The sequence below is a fragment of the Toxorhynchites rutilus genome, chromosome 3, assembly GCF_029784135.1.
Source record: "Toxorhynchites rutilus septentrionalis strain SRP chromosome 3, ASM2978413v1, whole genome shotgun sequence".
Taxonomy (NCBI): Eukaryota; Metazoa; Arthropoda; class Insecta; order Diptera; family Culicidae; genus Toxorhynchites; species Toxorhynchites rutilus.
The window spans coordinates 321,554,355-321,575,204 of record NC_073746.1 but is presented as its reverse complement, the minus strand read 5'-3'; the positions used below and the strand labels follow the sequence as shown (position 1 = coordinate 321,575,204).

At 38.1% G+C, this 20,850-nt stretch overlaps 1 protein-coding gene across 11 annotated transcripts in view; it reads right to left on the bottom strand.

Moving 5' to 3' along the window:
- Nucleotides 1-20,850, bottom strand: part of LOC129774687 (F-BAR domain only protein 2) — a 92,366-nt gene that overhangs the window by 57,104 nt on the left and 14,412 nt on the right. For all 11 annotated transcript variants that reach the window (XM_055778535.1, XM_055778537.1, XM_055778536.1 and 8 more), the window contains one exon: nt 5,962-6,714. In XM_055778535.1, the coding sequence (XP_055634510.1) occupies nt 5,962-5,991 (30 nt within the window). In that variant the 5' untranslated portion in view covers nt 5,992-6,714. The remainder of the gene's footprint in view (nt 1-5,961; nt 6,715-20,850) is intronic.

Here is a 20,850-nt window from a genome sequence, read left to right as displayed (position 1 = left end):
GGTTAGCGTCATAACTAACATGCCGGGTGTTCGGGTTCGATTCCCGTTCTGGTCGGGGGAATTTTTCGTCAAAGAAATTTCCTCCAACTTGCACTGTGATCACGCGTATTCTATAGAGCTTGCCACTCAGAATGCATTGCAAGGCGTGATATTTGGCATAGAAATCTCAACTAAGTACTAATAAAAATGACGCAAGTAATACTACGTTGAGACGACGAAGTTCCTCTAGGAACGTTAGTGCCATTGAAGAAGAAGAAGAAGACATATCTTAAGAACGATTAGTCCTAGAATAAAACTTCATATATGATCGAATGTAAATTAAATTTTTGAGTAAAGTTATATTTAAAATGTTATTTTTTTTAAATTTCCATCAACAACATCATATTTTAATCGGACATTTGGATGTCAAGTTATGATTTTTTTTCAAGAAAAGTTTCAGGAAAGGTTGAAATCGGCTGTTTTTCGGTTGGAATTGCTCAATGGTCAAATCTCAGCTATGACAAAATTATTAAAATTAGTCCAAATAGTTGGCTCTCAACTGACACTCATTCAAAAAGTACGCTTCTTAGAACGATTCTTCCATTTGAAAGATGACAAAATTTGCTATAGAATAAAGTTGTAAAACATTTCAACTAGTGGAATTAAGTACCATTTAGAAGTAAAATTTTAGAAGTTTGTGTTTTCAGGGTTTGTTTTATGAATTTGCTCTTGAAATGCATCAGAAAATTGATTGTTCCTATCCATCAAAATAAAGCTCTCTCGCCGCTCTACAATTCGTCCTTTGAAACCACACTCTTTTACTATGTTGCGTGACATATTCCCTGCTCGTTTCATTTTAGATCTTCAACGTCATTTTGTGTTTTCATTGCTTCTCTCTATTATACATTTTTGAGCCTCATGAACGTCTCGATTTTTCACATGAATACAAAAATCGATGAAACGGGCGGTCGTCAATTTCTTCTATTCAAAAAGCCAACGACATTTGAAAAAGGTCGCACTGGGTAGGTTCCGCTTTTGCTATTTATCATTAATTGTTCTAATTGTTCCGCCAACCACCATATTCGCGAGATTTGGCCCCAAGCGACCATCGTCTGTTTCGTAATCTTAAGAAATGGCTCGGAAGTAAAACATTTGTGGACAATGAGGAGAAGTCGTGAATACTGCTATAGAAAATAATGCAAAAAATCGGGATTTTTTAAATTATAATCATTTTTGAGATTTTAAGATGATGGAATATTCAAACGTTTTTACATTTTTTCATCTTGAGAAATCGAATGTAAACATTCTGGACTCTCGGTTGCACTGTAAAATTTAATCACTTTACGAGTGAACTGTGAGCTGCAACAATCGTGATACTTTAGTTTTGAAAGTTTTCTCTAGTAATTCCAAACAGATGTGCACTAGCCACCTTCAGCCCAGCATTCAATAAAGTATGATGCTAAACTATACGTCGTTCCAATGTTTAAACTTAAACTTTCCAGCTGCTGCGGGACACAAACACACATTGTTTGGCCGGTTCGTGCAAACATTATGTAATTTGCGCCGCTAGCAGCAGCGCAGCGTCGGCGCGTTCCACGGCCGGCTGGTGACGACTATCCGCGTAAGCATCCATGACTGAGTGGCTGTGACTGACTGGCTTGACTGCAATTCTAAATTCCACGGTGTGTGACTTGGATGCAGAGAGCCGACGACTGACTGGTGAGGCAGTACGGAAAAACTCGCACCTTATATCTTACCATCATAATGAGGCCAGGTTGGGAGAAACGGATGGAATGTTTTGGCAAACACAATGCTAAATTATGTTAGGGGGTACTGCAGTGTCTAACAATAAACACCCCCTCTCGTGTCGTCCATGGTGTGTAGAGCGATTGAATGTGTTTCGTCTTGATGATCGCCGCTTGCTTGCTTGGTTGCTGGTGGATGAATGCCTATCCCATATTTGTTGTTTTTGGTGTACGTGTAAACAATATCATTATATATCAGAGTGATGTTCACTCAAAACATTCGTTTGCTTACGGAGTCATATTTTATTTCCGCATACCTTATCAGTGTTGGTATGAAAATTTAAATGGAGATTTTTATTGCAGATAACAGCGGTGTAATAATAACTACAGGGCTGAATAAAATCTAGTTTTGCCATCATGATCGAGCAGATCATAAAGTGAGTTGATTTTTTCGGGTTCGTAAGATGAAATTAAAATAACAGTTCTAAAAAACCCTCAAGATAATTTTGCAGGAACATGATTTAATTTTTTTGTTGGGCTGCAAAGCGAAATGAGGTCTACCATTGTTCTAGGGGAACAAAACGCCTTTACTGAACGTCGCCAGAAGGATGAATTTTTAGTACGAGACTTTTCGTAAAATTGCATGTATAATCAGCATACGCGTACATTACGAAAATCTGTTCTGTACAAATTGTGTACAGAACAGATATTGATGGAAAAACATTGCCATCGGTTTGATTTTTGAAAAAAATGCAGTTTTATTAGAGCTATGTTACCAACGTCAGTTTGTTGTGGAAACCGCAAATTTCAATCGCTGTTTCCACAACCGATTGGCGTTCATCCATTAAAGTATGCGAGAATCTGTTTCCGATTATTTTCTCCAAAATGCCACCGTTAAACGCAGCATGAAAAAACACCAGAGAGAAAAGTTCTACACATTTTCCGACTTTGTAGCATGCGTCGAGCAGGCTAACGTAGTTGAGAACCCGATTGTAACAATTATCGACAGTACCGATTTTGACATAGGACTAAGCCTTTGATTTCTATATAGCGGGATCTCATTCTATGAAAAATGTAACGATTTATTAAGAGTTTTCAAACGCATATTATTCAAAATTGTTATTGCGACATATTTTGTTATATACCATTAGACAGGGAATTTATCCAGCTTTTTTTTGCTTGAAACGCGATCAGGAAGTATAGTAAAAAGATAAACAATTTGATGATTAAAATGGTTATGTTTTTTTCGATTGCACTAACAGTTTGTTCTCAATGTCAATCGATGCGTATTCTAAAAATGTCAATCGATGCGTATTCTAAAAATGGCAATCGATGCGTATTTGCTGGTAATAGGCATCAGTTGTTGTATTGTATGTTGTCCAATCCATTCGTGCTCAATTCACGTTTTTATCGTATAGCTCTTGCTACTAACAATTTATGTAATGTTGGTCCAGGATAACACGATATCGAACCTGTTGTTTGGTAATGTAAAAAATGCAATTAAAGAACTTAACTGGCTGCTGATTTAGATGCTCTAAAGAGTATACTTACGCATATCAGATTATGATAGCATGAGTAGTCGCAATTTTAATATAGGGTTGGGGAAAAACAAATGTCGTATTTATGATCGAAATTTGACGCTTTATTTAACATACTTAAAATTATCCAATTTAAGTCAAATATGCGCCGTTTTGTTCGCAAACTTGTTGCCATTTAGAAGGCAACTTCATTAACCCCCCCTTATAAAACCCCCCCCTCCTTATTTGCAAAAAACTCAGACAGCCAGTTTTCGCAAGCCTCTTTTGAGTCCAACTTAGTATCACCAAGAGCGTTTTGCATGGACCGGAAGAGATGATAATCACTTGGAGCCAGGTCCGGACTATACGGTGGGTGCAATAGGACATCCCATCCGAGCTCCCGTAGCTTCTGGCGGGTCATCAAAGATGTGTGAGGTCGAGCGTTGTCCTGGTGGAAAACAAGACCATTCCTATTGATCATTTCTGGCCGCTTCTGGTCAATCGCCTGCTTCAAACGGTCAAGCTGCTCACAGTAGAGAACCGAGTTGAGCGTCTGGCCATAGTTGAGCAGCTCATAGTGGATGATTCCTTTCCATTCCCACCAAACACACAGCAAAACCTTCCTGGCCGTCAATCCGGGCTTGGCGATGGTTTGGGTTGGCTCACCGCGCTTCGACCACGACTTTTTCGCTTTATGTTGTCGTACGTGATCCACTTTTCATCACCAGTCACCATCTTCATCAAAAATGGGTCGAGTTCGTTCCGTTTCAGCAGTGCATCGCAGGCGTTGATTTGGTCTAAAAGATTGTTTTGCGTCAACTCGTGTGACACCCATACATCCAGCTTTTTTTGGAATCCAATCTTCTGCAAATGGTTCCAAACAGTGTTATGATCTATACCCAGTTCCTGGCCAATCGAGCGAGTGCTCACATGCCGGTCTACTTGGATGATTTCAACGATTTTATCGGTTTCCACGACGATTGGGCTACCAGTACGGGGTGTATCTTCGACAGCCACTAAACCAGAACGAAATCGATCAAATCAACGCTGTGCTGTGCGAATCGTTACAGTATCGGGTCCATAAACTACACGAATTTTTTTGGCCGCCTTCGTTGCAGTTTTACCTCGCAGGTAGTAAAAACGTAAAATATGACGAATTTCTTGCTTGGTGGACTCCATCTTTGACGCGCTATAACTTGAGACTGAAAGGGACAATCACAACACTGTCAAAACGACACTTGTAGCACAGATTGTCGTCTTTAAATAGCCGTATAGTATGACCCGATGCGATAAGTACAACACAAGATATGTTTAAGTGTTGCCATAAATTGACAATATACGACATTTATTTTTCCCCAACCCAATATATGCATGTCTTCCTTACAAGACCGCTTCACTTCCTCGGATGCACTTGCTCATTCTCCTTTCCTTTTCCTAAACATAAGCAAAACTTAGCACCGAATGAGAACAGTTCACTACAGCAGCTACACGAACTTCCCCAGAGATCACTAATGGTCGCACGATACCTTATATACTTCACCTGGCTATGAAGTTATTACAACCCCCTACAATGTTCCGGACAACGTGACAACGAAGGTAAAATGCTATTTTTATCTATAATGTATTTCTGCAGTCATAGATTTATTTGACTTAGACTTATATTTATGTAGATCTTAACGATTTAGACATGTGTTTAAAAATGATAAATGATGACTCGTTGTCTTTTTCTGCATAATTCAATAAACAGAAGCAAAGGGTAGTAATGGTTTTAATGGTATTGTTGTGCAGCTCCAATTCCGAAAGAGAAATTGAGCAGGTGAGGTAAGTAAACATCGTCAAGAAGCTTTGTCCTTTGATTCTTGAAGATAAAGGACACTATTGGGGAATCCTTGTAACCAACAATTAAATTGATGAGTTTTAACTATTTAGTTACAATCGTTATGTGCAATATGTAAGAACAACAATACACTACAATCTAGCATATATATTTTTCAAGGTGATTTTGATTTTATGAATTTAAATATTTGACGAGACTTTTAAACAGAGTTTCCAAGTACATCATTTGTAGTTTTAAAACAAAATTGCTGTTATAAATGTAGCACTGCACGGGGATCGACTATTTTTGATTAAAATATTTGGCATGACGAGCTATTCGCAAAAGTGTTTTTACAAGAAAGAAGGCATGTGACTCTCATTCGGCTAAAAGTCCATTACGGACATGTTGCTATGTGAAATTTGTTCATTCTATGCCATCAGAACAGATCAAAAAATCACATCGCATCACAATCGAATTACGTCACATCATAAGGGAAATGACGCTTGCGCCACATCACAGTGGAAATGGCGCTTACGCCATTTCGTTTTCAAGCTTTTACGCTTAGCTTTGCAGTCGTTTGAAAGGATTTGGTTTTCTTTATCGATCTATAATATAAAAAGTAATATGTCAAATTGCGAGATCACGGCAGTTTACTTAACGAGCTTATGTTTTAGAACAGCATAAAAAAAACAAAGATGATGATGACCGTGTTAGGGGAGCGTTCAAAAAAGGGAATAAATTTGCAAATATAATCGACTTATTGCGTCGACAAAAAAGGAGACTGAAACCTTGAGAACCTATCTAGAGCGCAATACTAGAAATTGAGATTAAGACATTCCAAAAATATAAATTAATCTAAAAGTTGAGAATTGTTTTACAAATTTTCTATTTTTAATCAACTTACCCAAAAATAGTCGTTGAAATCCACTGTCATCTTAGAGGCAGTCTTGTCGCTCTCTTTCTATATAATCCTGTAACTCCGCGTTCGTCGATTCTCCGGGAATATCTACTCGATAGAAAACACAACAACAACAGCAGAAAAATCTGCTCTTCACTATCAAATCGTGATCACTGCGCTTCCAACCACACACAACTTCCGGAACACCACTAACACAGTTCTCCGCCCAGTCGCAGCCGATTATTCCCAAGACGGCAACGCTCTCGCCTCGGTAGATAAGAGCATGATGCTGATATGCACACTTGACGAACGCTGTTCTCTTCTTTCATTTCACTATCACTTTTCCGCTCCGGCTTATCCGGTTCTCTTCGTGTGCGTCGTTTGCGGCGGCGGCGATGTGGTTGTGGTATATGTTTACTACACTTTTCAATCACTAGCTACTGTTGTTGTTTTCAATCCCGTGGAACTCTTCTTCGTTTCCTCGTCGGCGACAGCAATCTGCGCGTCGTGTTGTTGTCGTCTGAATGCTAATCGCGCTCAACGACGACGAGGCCGACGCCCGACGCAGCTGCAGCAGCAGAAGTGGGAAGCATCAGCATAATCAGCACTGTAGCAATGCGGTAATCCATCGATTCGTTTTCCTGAAGCGCTTGAGGCGGTAACACCACTGCAGTTTACTTACGATAATTCACACATGATATAACTTATCTTCGTTAATTTTCATTCACGTTACAGTGTTCGTTTTCTTTTCTTTCAATTCTGGAATGGAAGATGTTAAACAGACACCGCTTGTACAAGATTTATTCCGGAATGAGGTCAAAGTTTATTAGATTTTCTCCCAATTCAGATTGCACTGATTGCAACGAATGACAGGTCATGGTTTAGCGCCATAGGATCAAAGATGAAAAATTCTTCAAATCACAAAAAAATAATTGAATATGGGCCCTATTCCAGAAGACGAGCGCTCGTCTCGTTTGTTTTCATATTCCAGAAGCCGAGCTCGACTAAAAGCAGACGAGTAGGTTGTCTGACGCGACCGTTCGGCGTTTGTTGAGTCGAAGCATCGGTATAGCTTTGTTCCACTTTCATCTTCAGAAATTGTTCCACGACTCAACTAGAATTGCATAAGCAGTGTATGTTTTCAAATTCAACCATAAAATGTAATTCAGTAATTTGATTTTTAAACAGATTTTCAATTGAGCATTTTATAAACACCACAACCAAATGTAAAGGCAGGTTTAGAGTTTCCGTGAACGTGAACAAACGCTTTTTTCATCAGTCCATATATAAAACGCATTGAAAACATCTTGGAACGATAGAAAGAAACATTTTCTAGTTGAAGAACATATTTAACACGTTGAGTCCCGACCGAAATAGGCACCGACAATGAACTTTTCGTCTGGCTCGGGTCGGTCCCAGCAAATCGATAGAGGACTTTCCTAATTATCATTTTGTAACGTTGTTGTTGTCGTTCCCAATGCCGACACTCTCCGAACGAAAAGTCAACTGTCGGTTCGGTGAGATTGGCGCAAAAAAGACGGAAAATTCAGTGTCAGTCCCCAGGGACCGACACGGGCTTAACGTGTTAAATACAATTCATATTGATAAAAATGGATTAATTCAATATTTCACTACGATTCTGAATTTCCACTGTGGAATCGAGATGTTGGTGAATTCACCATAGCTCGCCGGCTTCGGTGAACGTGAACGCAAAAACAGTGGTGAATATAAAGGGTGTGTTACATCAAATTGCATCACGGAAAAAACACTGTAGAAATTTAATTTTTAGGAATTATATTTTCAGCTTTCGCTTATAATCAGATAAGAGTGTATAGATCACGTTGGCCATGCTTCACTGTCAATTTTTCGTAAATTTGGAAAAATGACGTCGAACGAAAAAGAGCGTCGTGAATTAATCCTGTGCACTCATTTCGAGAATCCGGAGTTGTCACATCGGGACATCGGTAAGATGTTGGGAATCGTCCAATCCACGGTCAGCAGAGTACTAAAACGATACTTCGAGAACCTAACCATCGACCGGAAGGTGAAGAACGGCAAAAATGGATGCTCCGTCAGTGAAAAAGATCACAAGCGCGTAGTTAAGCAGTTTAGACGTGATCCGAGAAGTTCGGTCCGGGATGTCGCCAATAAGCTGAATTTGTCAAGTTCATTCGTCCAGCGGACCAAGCAGCGGGAGGGCTTGCATACATACAAGGTTCAGAAGGCTCCTAACCGCGACGAAAGGCAAAACATGGTGGGGAAGACGCGAGCCCGGAAGCTGTACACCGGAATGCTGACGAAGCCGCATTGCCTGGTAATGGACGACGAAACCTACGTCAAAGCGGACTTTCGTCAGCTGCCGGGCCTGTTGTTCTTCTCCGCAGAGGACAAATCCAGCGTTCCGGAGGAGATTCGCAAGCAGAAACTATCCAAGTTTGCCAAAAAGTACATGATGTGGCAAGCGATCTGCTCTTGCGGAAAGCGGAGCGCCCCCTTCGTGATGACCGGCACGGTAAACGGGCAGGTTTACCTTAAGGAGTGCCTACAGAAGCGCTTACTACCACTATTGAAGCAGCACGAGGGCCCGACCATCTTCTGGCCGGATCTCGCTTCGTGCCACTATTCAAAGGACGTGTTGGAGTGGTACGAAGCCAACAGGGTCACCTTCGTGCCAAAGGAAATGAACCAGCCCAACGCGCCGGAGCTTCGCCCAATAGAGAAATAGTGGGCGATTATGAAGCAGGCCCTCCGGAGAACCCAAAAGTTGTCAAATCGGAGGCGGACTTCAAGAGAAAATGGATTTCTGTTCAAATAAAACTACAACCTGACGTTGTACAGAACCTTATGGACGGGGTAAAGAGGAAGGTGCGAGCATACGGGCTTGGGCTCGAAGTATGAATAAAAAGAAAATGCCAAAAGTTGTTTAATAGTTTTTATTTTACTGTCTAAAATTTTCAAAAGGATCGGTCTACTGGGTGAATTTCTACAGCGTTTTCTCCGTGATGCAATTTGATGTGACACACCCTTTAGACGTCAAAATATTTCCCCGTTCATGTTCACGTTCGAATGTGGTAAGGCATTCTGATAATTATTTCACCGTGAACAATAGAAGGATACGTGAGGCAACTCTCGTGTTTTCAATGAAAATTTTCATATTGTTGCAATTTCACTCAATCGGAGCTCTGCACGGGTCGAGAAGCTTCGTTGCTTTGGGTTGCTTCGTGAACAACTGTATATTTTATCCGAATTACACCCATACCTCGCTATACGGCCGTTCTTTATCCTGCATTTCGCTACAACGGCCCTCTTCAAATAAGGCACGTTTTCGATTTACGGCCTAAAATGTTTCGCTATAACGTCCAAAAAAATTTTCAATCTATATCGATATATCTAGGTAGGTTTATATTAGAGTACTAATGAAAATGACCATCTCGAATTCCCAAACGAAACTTTTTTAAAAATGTTGATTCCCTCGAAAAACTACTCTGTGCAAAATATCAACATTCTAAAGAAAATCCCGTTTGAAAATTCAAGATGGCTATTTTATCGGCACACTAATATGCATACACATATTTTACGTAACATTATTTTTTATAACAGACTCTGTTATTATTTTATGGACAAATGTATGTATTTGTATGTATGTATGTATTTTTTATTTGAATGAAACAGAAAGATAAAATGTATTTTGAATAATAAACCATATTTAACAAATTTGAAGCCGATCCCATTGAATTTGTATGTATTTGTATTAGAATAATTGATTCCTTATACGGCTTTTCGCTTTGCGGCCAAGTTTCATGGAACGTATTTAGGTCGTAAAGCGAGGTATGGGTGTACTTTGTTGAAGCTCGATGTTTATTTACTTCACGTTTACTGGCGGGCATTCAATGTGAACGTGAACGTGGAAAACAACATTCTGTTCACCACGATTTCCTGAGATGTTTATTCACAACGTTGTTTCAAATATATGAACACGGAACGAAAAGTGTCGTCACAAACATATTGAACAAAAAAGAATAATGTATGGCTCAATTTCTGAGAAAATTTTGATAAAACAATGGTTTTCTACTGATTTTTATTTTTATACAATGCGTTTCAATCATCGCACCTAGATGTTTCGTCGTTCATTGCCTCGCATGTGAAAACAAACTAGAGTACTTTATTGTGCAACTGTTAAGGGGAATACATGCATATAGATTTAAAACTTTTCTTTATAAATCGTTAATTAGATGAATAGATTGGACCCAATGACTCCATAATAGGGTGCCAATGAATGTATGTGAAAAAATCGCAAAATATCAAAAAGTTACCTCGTACAAAATGATCACCACCTTGCAAAAACACCATATGCGAAATATCAACCAGCTCAAAGCTGGCGCAAAGCGATCAAAGTTTGTGTTTTTTGAAAATCGAAGAATCGCCCAAGGGGTGACACTAAAGGAAATCGGGGTTTTCAAAACAAAAAAAATATGTCGAATGTTCTCAAATTGAATGAAATGTCGATCTACTGTCATGACAATTTTTTTTTTGTTGAAAATCGACACTCTGGGACTTTCGAGATAACAGTAAATATCGACGTTTCGTGTAACTATAAGTCATTTGGCATCAAAAAAAAAAAATTGAAACCCCCGATTTCCGGTGTTTTTTCGGTTTTCAAATAACTCAAATTTTAACGTCTGCGACACTAGTAAATGAAGTCCGATTGAGCTAATATTTTGCATTGTATATTTTATCGTGTAAATCAACATTTCGTACGAAATTCCATATGAAAAATCGAGATGATCATTTTCATTGTCCTACATTGTCCTACTCCATGATTACCAAACGTCTGAGTGATGAAACCATAGGCTGGTAGAAAAAATATCAATAAAACAAATTTTTGTTTTATGTTTGTTGTTTTTCTCAAAATAAAATTAATAGGAGGTTGTGTCCAAGACACGACCACATTGTTGACGTAGAACTACGCTGTTGTTTTGTTCAAGTCCTCCGCTTGCGCTTTTCTCAAAAGAAACCCTTTCTATTAATATTTCCGGTCTCGATTAGCTTAGCTGTCAACCTTGGTGGAGATAATTTTGTTACTGTCATGCAAAACCAAATCACACACAAAATTCCTGAACAATTACTTTCCCCACAGCTCAATCCGAAACGAAGACATGTGATGATGCAAAACAAGGAAGAACAAGCAATATTCATTGCTTTGTATCTACACTGCGTTTCACAACTATAGAACCACTCATTTTTTATGAGTTTCCAGAGATATGTAAGAAGCCGGTTGAATTGAAGTATATAGTGTAAGATATAATAACTATAAGGACTTACGGAACGTGTAATGTATTTTTTCAACTCGTAACATTGCAGGCGGCAGTTTGATGGTTTGAGGAAAATATTTTCAAAACGGCCTGATTCAGATAGCTTTTCGTTAACACCAATGTACAGCCATAAGTGCAATGATGTACTTTAGAATCATTTACTGCTGTTTTTGCATCAAAACAATGTGATAATTGGGTAGTTTGGCATCATATTCATAAAGTCAAGGCATGGTTTATTGAATAGGGGCTTCAGATTCTAGACTAGTCAGCTTGTTTAACAGATATTAACCCTATCTAGAACTTATGAGGAATGATCGTACGAATAGTAGATGCAGCTTACAAGCAGTATGAGTGTTTTGAAGAGCTTAAACGAGAAGTGTTCTCTGCGGAAAACAAGATACACACTACACCATGGCGCAGCTTGGTCAAAACCACCTCGAATAGGTTATTTGAACTTATTGAGAACTAAAGATGACCTACGAATTAGAAACTTATTGTAATTAATGTGAAATTGACGTTAATTTTTCAAGGAGTAAGAGTTTCTCCATCTGGTTCTATAATTCTGAAACACTTGAATTTTAGTTTTTTGAATGTTTCGCGCCCGAACACAACAATAAAGTTCCAATAGCCAGTCTTTTAAATAAAGATAGTTATTATATACTACACTATATACTTCAATTCAACCAGCTTCTCACATATATCTGGAAACTTAGAAAAAAATAGTGGTTCTATAGTTTTGAAACGCAGTGTAGAACGAAACTGAAAGTTTGCCTCAGCGAGATCCAATATTTATGCTCTAGGCAAATATTTCCCTCCGTTCTTCTTCTTCTCTTTTTTGTACACGAAGACTTTAAATTATTTCCTTCGTTGATCGCCGATAAGTTGCTCATTATTGACGGCATGGATAGGGAAGCTCACATATGACAAATGTATGGGAAAATGGAAATGCTTCTAGTTTTCCTGAATTTAAACCGTTTACACACCAGAGGATTGTAATATATAGCATAAAAAACAAATCTTCGGAAATTACCGATTCGTTTGGTATGTAAATCGTCAAAATCAGTTCTCAGCCAAAATAATAATTAACGTTAACATTATTTCATAAAAACGTGACCTGTTTTCTGATTTGGCACCCTTAATGAAAGACGTAGTTCACGTCAAAAACATGTCTTCACATCTGACATCACTGATCATATGGTAAAAAGTGACAAAAGTCTTTCCAGTCTACCAAATAAAACATTTCAATAAGACTCGTGTACTGGAATAGAATATTTTACTCGTCTCGACAGTGACTGAAGCCGAGACGAGACGAGAGGAGACGGATTGCTCGTCTCGTTTTCTGGAATAGGGCCCTATAGGGTACTTCCTAAAAATTCATTTAGGAAGGAACATTTATTTTTTATTCGAATGAAAGTTTGCATTCCGTTTGAATTGGAGGAAATATAAATTTTTCACATCAATTTTGGCTATCGATTTTAGTAAGTGAAATCATTGATGATTTATATCTCAAAATTATGAGTCGTACCGAAATAGTGTCTTAGAAAGAGTTCTAGAGTATTGATGTTTAAACGTGAATAAAACATACACTGAGAAAAAAATAGTACTCTTTTTTTATTCACAAAAAAAAACAATATCTAAAAAATGTTTTTATATTTTTATTATTTTTCATATAAAATAGACGTTATGTAGAAAATTTAAAAAATCAGTTCAAGATGGTAAAACTATTTTTGACAAACTTTGTGGAACATTGAGTTTTGATAAATTTTCGAAATCCAGTTATTAACGTTAAAACTTGCCCATAAAAGTAGTTGCCATAACAGTGTAACGTTTCTGACTGTATTTTCTCAGCGTTAAACATTGGGAAATTAGATATACAAAGGGTTTCCACAAAATTTCATGGAATTTCATCAACTGTCAATTGTTGACGTAGGACTACGACTAACAGAAATATCACATATATGAAAACCTGAACACATGAAAACCTAAATACTGTACGTGTAGGAAATAATGAAAGATTCCGAACGTTTTGAACTCGAACGTTTCCTCATAGATCGCAAAGATGTTTGAAACAATTGATTGGTAATATTTTCATGCGTCTATCAAAATAAAGAAAATAATATTTTTTTAGATGAACAAGAGAATGATCAATAATTAAAACTGTCACGTTTGGACTGAAGCGAATCCTTGATATATTGTCGGAAATCCGTCGCCTTCTGAAAAAGGAATCATTGATTCGGTTTCTTCAAAAATGATGTCGACCAGAACGTAACAGTTTATGGGCCCTTAACCCTTTAGTTACGAGCATCGTCTATAGACGACATCCGCGCGACGAGCTTTGTGTACGAGCGTCGTCTTTAGAAATATGAAATTCATACTGCTCTTCGATCACACCAGCGCGATGTGCATACTTTTCGGCGCAGTGCTCCGTACAGGGGGAGCACTTTGGCGGAGCACACTGCCGTAATGAAAGGGTTAGCGTAGAGAAACAGTAGGTTCAACAAGACAGTACAACATGCCATATCGTGTGTGCCACAATTGATTCATTGAAAGCAACATTAATCGAACGAATAATTTCTCGTAATGGACTCGTGAATTGGCTTCGAAAATCATGCGATTTATCACCGTTGCACTTTTTTTTTGTAGGGCGATGTGAAGTCTCAGGTTTATACCGATAAGGCGCAAACGATTGACGGCTTTGGAGATAACATTCGCCGATACACGGTCTCCTTTGCTGCAAAAAGTATTCTCTATTGAATTTCTTTCGAACAAGCTGAGGTAGCCATATATGCTGGAAGTAATTCTTGGAAAAAGGGGGAAACAGGATTTTTCGAGCCATCGGATAATTTTGTAAAATAAACTCAAAAAACGAGAAAACGCCTCTCAGATTTTAGGGTGTCAAAAACCTCAGCTTCAAAGAAAAAAAAGAAAAAAATATAGCCGAATGTGTTTCTTTAACCGAGTAAACAAATTCATTCAATAAAACAAAATCCAATTTGTAATGTGTTTAATATTCTTCCAAAGAAGACTAGTCTAGCCTATTATTAAAAAACACTTTAATTTGATATTTCGATTATCTGAATCAGTTCGGTAATTCAAAAGTTTTGAAAAAAAGTAATTTTTGGGGGAAAAAAGGAGAAAAAAATTATTTTTCGGACCATCCTAGAATGGAAATGGGCACCCTAATAAAAAAAATGGATCTAATATTTTGCGATAAGAAAACAAAACTACCACTTTGCACGAAAATCTAAGAATCAATATATCGATTTGGCAGGGATTGCCTGTATAGAGAAAAAAAAGTTCTGGACTGTATATAATCGAGTCTACACTGTATATCATTGATAATTATATATTTAGATACTTTAAATTCGTATCCTCGCATAAACAATAATTTGGCAAGGTAAGAGTCGAAAAACAATCCTTTTTGGCCCAATTTATGCCCATTGACGGTATCAATGAGAGTGATTCGAGCCCATTTGTAGATGAACACAAGTATGTGTGCCCTATGGCAAGTGATTTTTATCCATTCAGACTGGTGACATTTTCGAGCTTGAGTCAGACTCCAAAAATGCACGAAAACAAACTGAATTGAAGTGTCGCAAAAAAAAGAACAAAAAAAGATACTCTTCGCTTTGAATGGCAATCTGAATCAGAGCACAAAAGAACGATGATTTCCATAAGCACATAATAAATGTGCAACGCTTGCATGCAAACGGACCGTCGGATTCAATGGAAAACGGCACAAGGAAGAGGAGTTTTTCGCTGAATGAATTTGTTTTTTTTTTGCTTCTTCAAAGTGTTCACCACATTATCTTGCCGTTCAACTTTTGACCTAAAATATAATGAGCGATATAAAAACATCCACCGGGACTTATGCAACGCATGAAAGTGAAACCGCCACACGCTTAAACTTTTGCTTTCCCATCACTATACTGAATGCATGAAGTTTTAAGAAGAAAAAAGCAGACAATCTTCGATAAGGCAGCTGCTGCAATTGCGTGTATGTGAGAAAATGATACTAAACATGCAAAAGTGATACTGTGACTGTTGGAACAACATTTTGCTGCAGCAGCTGATAAGGGTACATTTATTATATTTTTACAAGCTGACACCCACTTGGTGCCGAAGAAATATGGATAAAATAAACGACAAACTGCTTTCAGTTGACCATTGACCATGGTAGGCCTCACTGAAGGTTCAAAAACATTCGCTGATTAATTTTTTTTTCTCTGTTGAGCACTTGGGAATTGAGCCGTTTACGCCGATCGTAAAGAATGTTTAATATTGCCATAAAAACCACAGAAAATTGACAAAACCTGTTAACGCGAAAGTACGTTCGGTTATGCTTTCAGATAATTCCAACGTTCTCACCAAGCCAAGCCCAGGGAGGGTGTGCTGCCGTATTTGTCCAACCCAAACAGAACGGAAACACATAAACGGGCACCGCATAATTACAACACACGAATGCGCGTGCTTTCAAACGAAATTTCAGTCGCATTATCCAAATCTCCAATGTGCAATTTGTTTGGAGCGCACCGCACAGCAAAACATAAAATAGGTGTGGGGTATTGGATTCAAAGCAACAAAGATGTACATATGTGTGCTTAAGTGGGAACGAATGGGTATGGAAAACTATCAGCTGGAGTTTAGCATTTGTTAGCACCTACTGCCGTGTTCTCGGTATGTGAAATCGAGACGAAGGTTACAGTCTTTCGTCCACTAATTTGTTACTCCGCCCGTCATGGACCTACTTGATTGAATCTAATTGACCTTTCTCTCCGATTTACCACGAACGCACAAATTTTGGCAATACAGTCCAACTTGTTTTTGTGCGATTTCATCATATCATATTTGATGAGGTTATCGGCCATTCAGTTTTTTTTTATCTTTGATATGTATTTCACCGCAATACATAGATATTGTACGCAAGCATTTAATAAAGTGAAACAAAGTATATAGCGTGTGATTTTGGTTTTCAATCTAATAATAGTCAATAATAGACATCCACGTTCCACGCTTTCCCGTTCCATTACGATAAAATTTGTCTCAATACGTACATTGTAGTTTGTTCACAGCTGGCAGTACGCAAAGAGCAATTAGGACTTGCAACAAAAATGTTTAGTCCCCATCGCCCCATCCCAGCAATATGTTGAACATGACCTAATTTCTAATAGCGACATTAGGGTGCCAATGAATGTATGGGAAGAATCGACCCTAAAAATTCAAAAAGTTACCCTATACAAAATGTTCACCACCTCGGAAAAACACCCTATGCCGAATTTCAGCTCAATCGGACTCAAGGGAGAGTGGCGCAAAGCGGTCAAAGTTTGAGTTTTTTGAAAATCGAAAAATCACCCATCATCCAAGGGGGGAAAGGAAATCGGGGTTTTCGATTGTTTGACGTAGGACTACGTCTTTCATTTCTATACCGGGGTGTAAAATCAAAGTTTCGAAAACGAAAGCGTTACGCCGGAGACCGAAATTTTGAGCGTTAATAGCTCCTAAACAACTGAACGAAATGGTATGACAAACACTTTATTCGAAAGATAAAATGTCTACGCGTTCTATACTTGTTACTTTCTGATCCAAAAACTTGTTTTAATAGCCTTAAAATTGCTTCGAAAACAGGCTATTGAAATCACCAATCGGTATATAAGCGAGCGCCGCTCGGAAATCCACTCAGTTCAAATTGAACAGCGATTGGAGCATGTTGTCGCTGTTGTGGTGAAGCTCTTCGATTATCATGAAAGCGCGGATGAACGGTGTCACCAAGAGCTTGTTTGTGCACCTTAGGCCAGAAGGGAATCCATCAGGAGGAGAGTGATGCCACAAACGGTTCCCCGGGAAGATCTCGAAGCAGCCACTACACTCACACACATACACGCACGGAATTCTTTCCGTTTGGATCGAGAAAGATCCGGAAAATAATCTGCCAGTTCCTCTGGGAATTTAAAAATACATTCATGTGAAAGAGTTTATTTGAATGTTTTCTATCCATGTAACACTGTGACCAAATACATTTGGTTTTGTGATTTTTCAATCAATCGCAATTAACAGGATAGCTTCTGAAGATTATTCTTCCCCATCAGTAGGATATTTCCGTATCCAATATTGGATGCACCCGCAATCGATTATTGCTCAGTCGCCGAAAGTTCCGAGCTCAGAGAGTTCATTCCCCTCTAGTTTGTCTTCCAAATTGCCATCGTAAACCACGCCTTCTCTCGATTCAATCACGCACAAAAAGCATACTTAAGCGATATTCTGGTGGTGAGACGCATTCATTTTTCGTGAGGACATCGACAAGACAACATCGTTGCTGAGGGTGCTGGAAGGCGAAGGATCGAGATCTGCCCTGAAACGCAAGCAGTTTGTTTGAAACTGTGAGGGAGCACAGAGAAGCCGATCCTTTAGGAGAAGAGAAGGTAACCATCGAAGTAGCCGCTACACACACACATACACGCATGGAATTCTTTCCGTTTGGATGCCATTCAGTATCGAGAAAGATCCGGAAAATAATCTGCCAGTTCCTCTGGGAATTTAAAAATACATTCATGTGAAAGAGTTTATTTGAATGTTTTCTATCCATGTAACACTGTGACCAAATATGTTTCAATCAAGTGCTATTAACAGATGGTTATCGAGTTAGCATAAACCACTGGTGGGCTTCCAGTATCGAGGAAAATGTGGAAATATCTAATCGTTACTGAAAATAATCTGCCAGTTCCTCTGGGAATTTAAAAATACATTCATGTGAAAGAGTTTATTTGAATGTTTTCTATCCATGTAACACTGTGACCAAATACATTTGGTTTTGTGATTTTTCAATCAATCGCAATTAACAGGATAGCTTCTGAAGAATATTCTTCCCCATCAGTAGGATATTTCCGTATCCAATATTGGATGCATAAAACCTTGTGCCTCCAACGTAACGCTCTCGTTTTCGAAGTCCCCCAAATATTCATTCATTCAGAATGAATTCAGATTCAACTTCAAACAAATGATCTCTAAATCAACGATAGTCCTACGTCACCCTTGCGGTTATACCATGAATATAACCCACTTCCTGTTTTTTTATGTCAAATGTCTTGAAATTGCATGAAAATTGCAAAAAAAAATTTTTTGTCAAAAATCGGCATTCTGGGACTTTTTTTTTTCGGAGTACGAAACGAAAAGTATGGTTCTGGATACCAATAAAAATAGGATACTTTCGTATTAGCGTCACCGGAGCCGAAATACAATAGATAGCATTTTTATTGTTCGCACTGGCATTCAAATATTATTTTTTATTGTTGGTGCCTTGTTGTATGCACTGCAGCGACGGCCTTTCGCAAACAAACCTGTGTTCTATCGATTGCCCGGTTAGTTTGAAACATAGGAGACGATCCTTTAGTTAGGTCCGACCGAGCGTTAGCGATATGTTTGCCCGGTTAAATTTTGCTTTGAAATATAGCTGAAAATTGTGCTCCTGTGGCGTTCATACTTAAATACCGCAAATCATAAAATCGCATTTTCGTAACAATAATTTTTTCGAGGTGGTGAACATTTTTTATGTGGTAACTTTTTAAAATTCGAGATGACCATTGGCAAACTAAGCAACATATTCCAACATGCAGCGAAACGAAAAGGCAATGGGCCTGATCACGAACATCACTGTCACTTACACTACACTTAATCTTTTTGTGTCTATAGCGGACCTTACACGGTCAACTTTATTGACAATATGATGACATTTGAGAGCATAATGACAGCTGAACATGGCCGACGACGCAGAAATCCGGATTTTCTGATTTTCGAGCATCAATATCGTGACATTTCATATGGATGCATGATGTTGACGTTTTACCTCACGGACTTCCAGACTGAGTTGCCAGATATGCAAGCGCACATTTAATTTTTGTTAGACTTTTTTGCGATTGCAATTAAAATTTATAAACTACTGAAATTGTAGGAATCATAAATGGAAGCTTTTGGTTTGGAAAACCGATACTTTGAATAGCAAAATACGGTACGTTTCACGATACAAATCAAAACTTCAAAGTAAACTGACAATGTGATGGTGAGAGAGTGGATGAAACTTAACAACGTTTTAGGAATTTTTTAACGTTGAACTCGGTCATTCTTTGCGCTAGTGAGCCACGGAGCCGCGGATGACCCATTAAAGGACAAAAAAATGCAAACACGAAAAGAGATGTTTCAACATAAAAACTATGTTCTATCAATACAGAAATCAATCAACTATCCATCTATAAGGTCGTGTACACCAGTGGCTAAATAATGTAAAAGCCATGACCACAACAAAAGAGCATGGGCCTACCACTCACTAACAAATTCCGGAAAGGCCTATTGATTCACTATGGAACTCGCAGTCACGAATAATCCGCAGGGCGGATCACCCGCTCGCGGATAATCGGGGTTTTACTGTCATAGTCTCATTTATGGAATAAAAACATTTGCTTGCAGATAAATAACTTGCATATATTTTCGCAAACTAAAATAATCTGGCATCTCTGAAACTGAAAGGAACAGTCTGTATTTGTGAAACGAGTATTATGATGTATTTTTGAGAAGAAAAACTGAATTCTAAAGTGTAAATTATGAATGAAAATTAACTTTTACGAATTAAATTAGTATTCTATGTGAATGAAAATTAACTTTTACGAATTAAATTAGTATTCTATGTGAATGCAAATCACTTTTTTTCTGCAAGTGGTGAGAATATCCCATACAAAAATTATGTCTGAAATTGACGTTATATTATAATAATACATTTTAGTAGGAATATCTGAAAATTCAGGGGAAATAGGTTAAGTTAAGGTTAGGACTACGCGCTTCAATTAATTAAATAATACCAAGTAGATATTTTCATTCAAATTTTACCAATTGAAAATTGCCTTTTACCCTTCTAATCTGATAGAGAATAGTTTGGATCCCAAACTCAAATGTCAACACTAGCCATCGCGGATATTTTCGTTGTCTCGGGTTGAGGGCGATATTGACCGTGTAAGGTGGAAAAATATTGATTGAGGTTAGATCAGATGTTGAAAGCCTAGCTGTCACGATATTGAAGACACTTATTGTCAATCCGGTTGATCGTGGAAGGTGCCCATATCATCATTGTCACGTGTAAAAATAAACTTCGTGAAGTGAAAGAGTTCATTCCCGTTTATAAGAGACATGTCAGCTGCATAGTTTCGGGCGTTTGAACGTTAAGTCGGTTGCATAATTTCGGACGTTTGAACGTTATGTAGGTAAAATTAATAAGTGTATGCGATAATATTCCATTCAATTGAACGTATGTTTTAGAATGACAAGTTTGCGGTTATACCTCGATGATTCGGTATTTCAATGCCAACTATTCGGACTCATTCCATGAATCATGTGCTTGGTGCGTTAGTTTGCTGAATCAAACGCTAGTTCAAAGATGAGGAGGAATTCTTGGTTGCTCTTGAATAATGTAGTTGTTGAACATATGGAAATGTAGTTTTATTTCCTCTTTTTATAAATTACACATTTGGCTGGTTCATCACTTTAAACTTCCATTTTTGGAAGAATGTCGGGAGTGAGAATTAAACTCGTGACCTTGAGC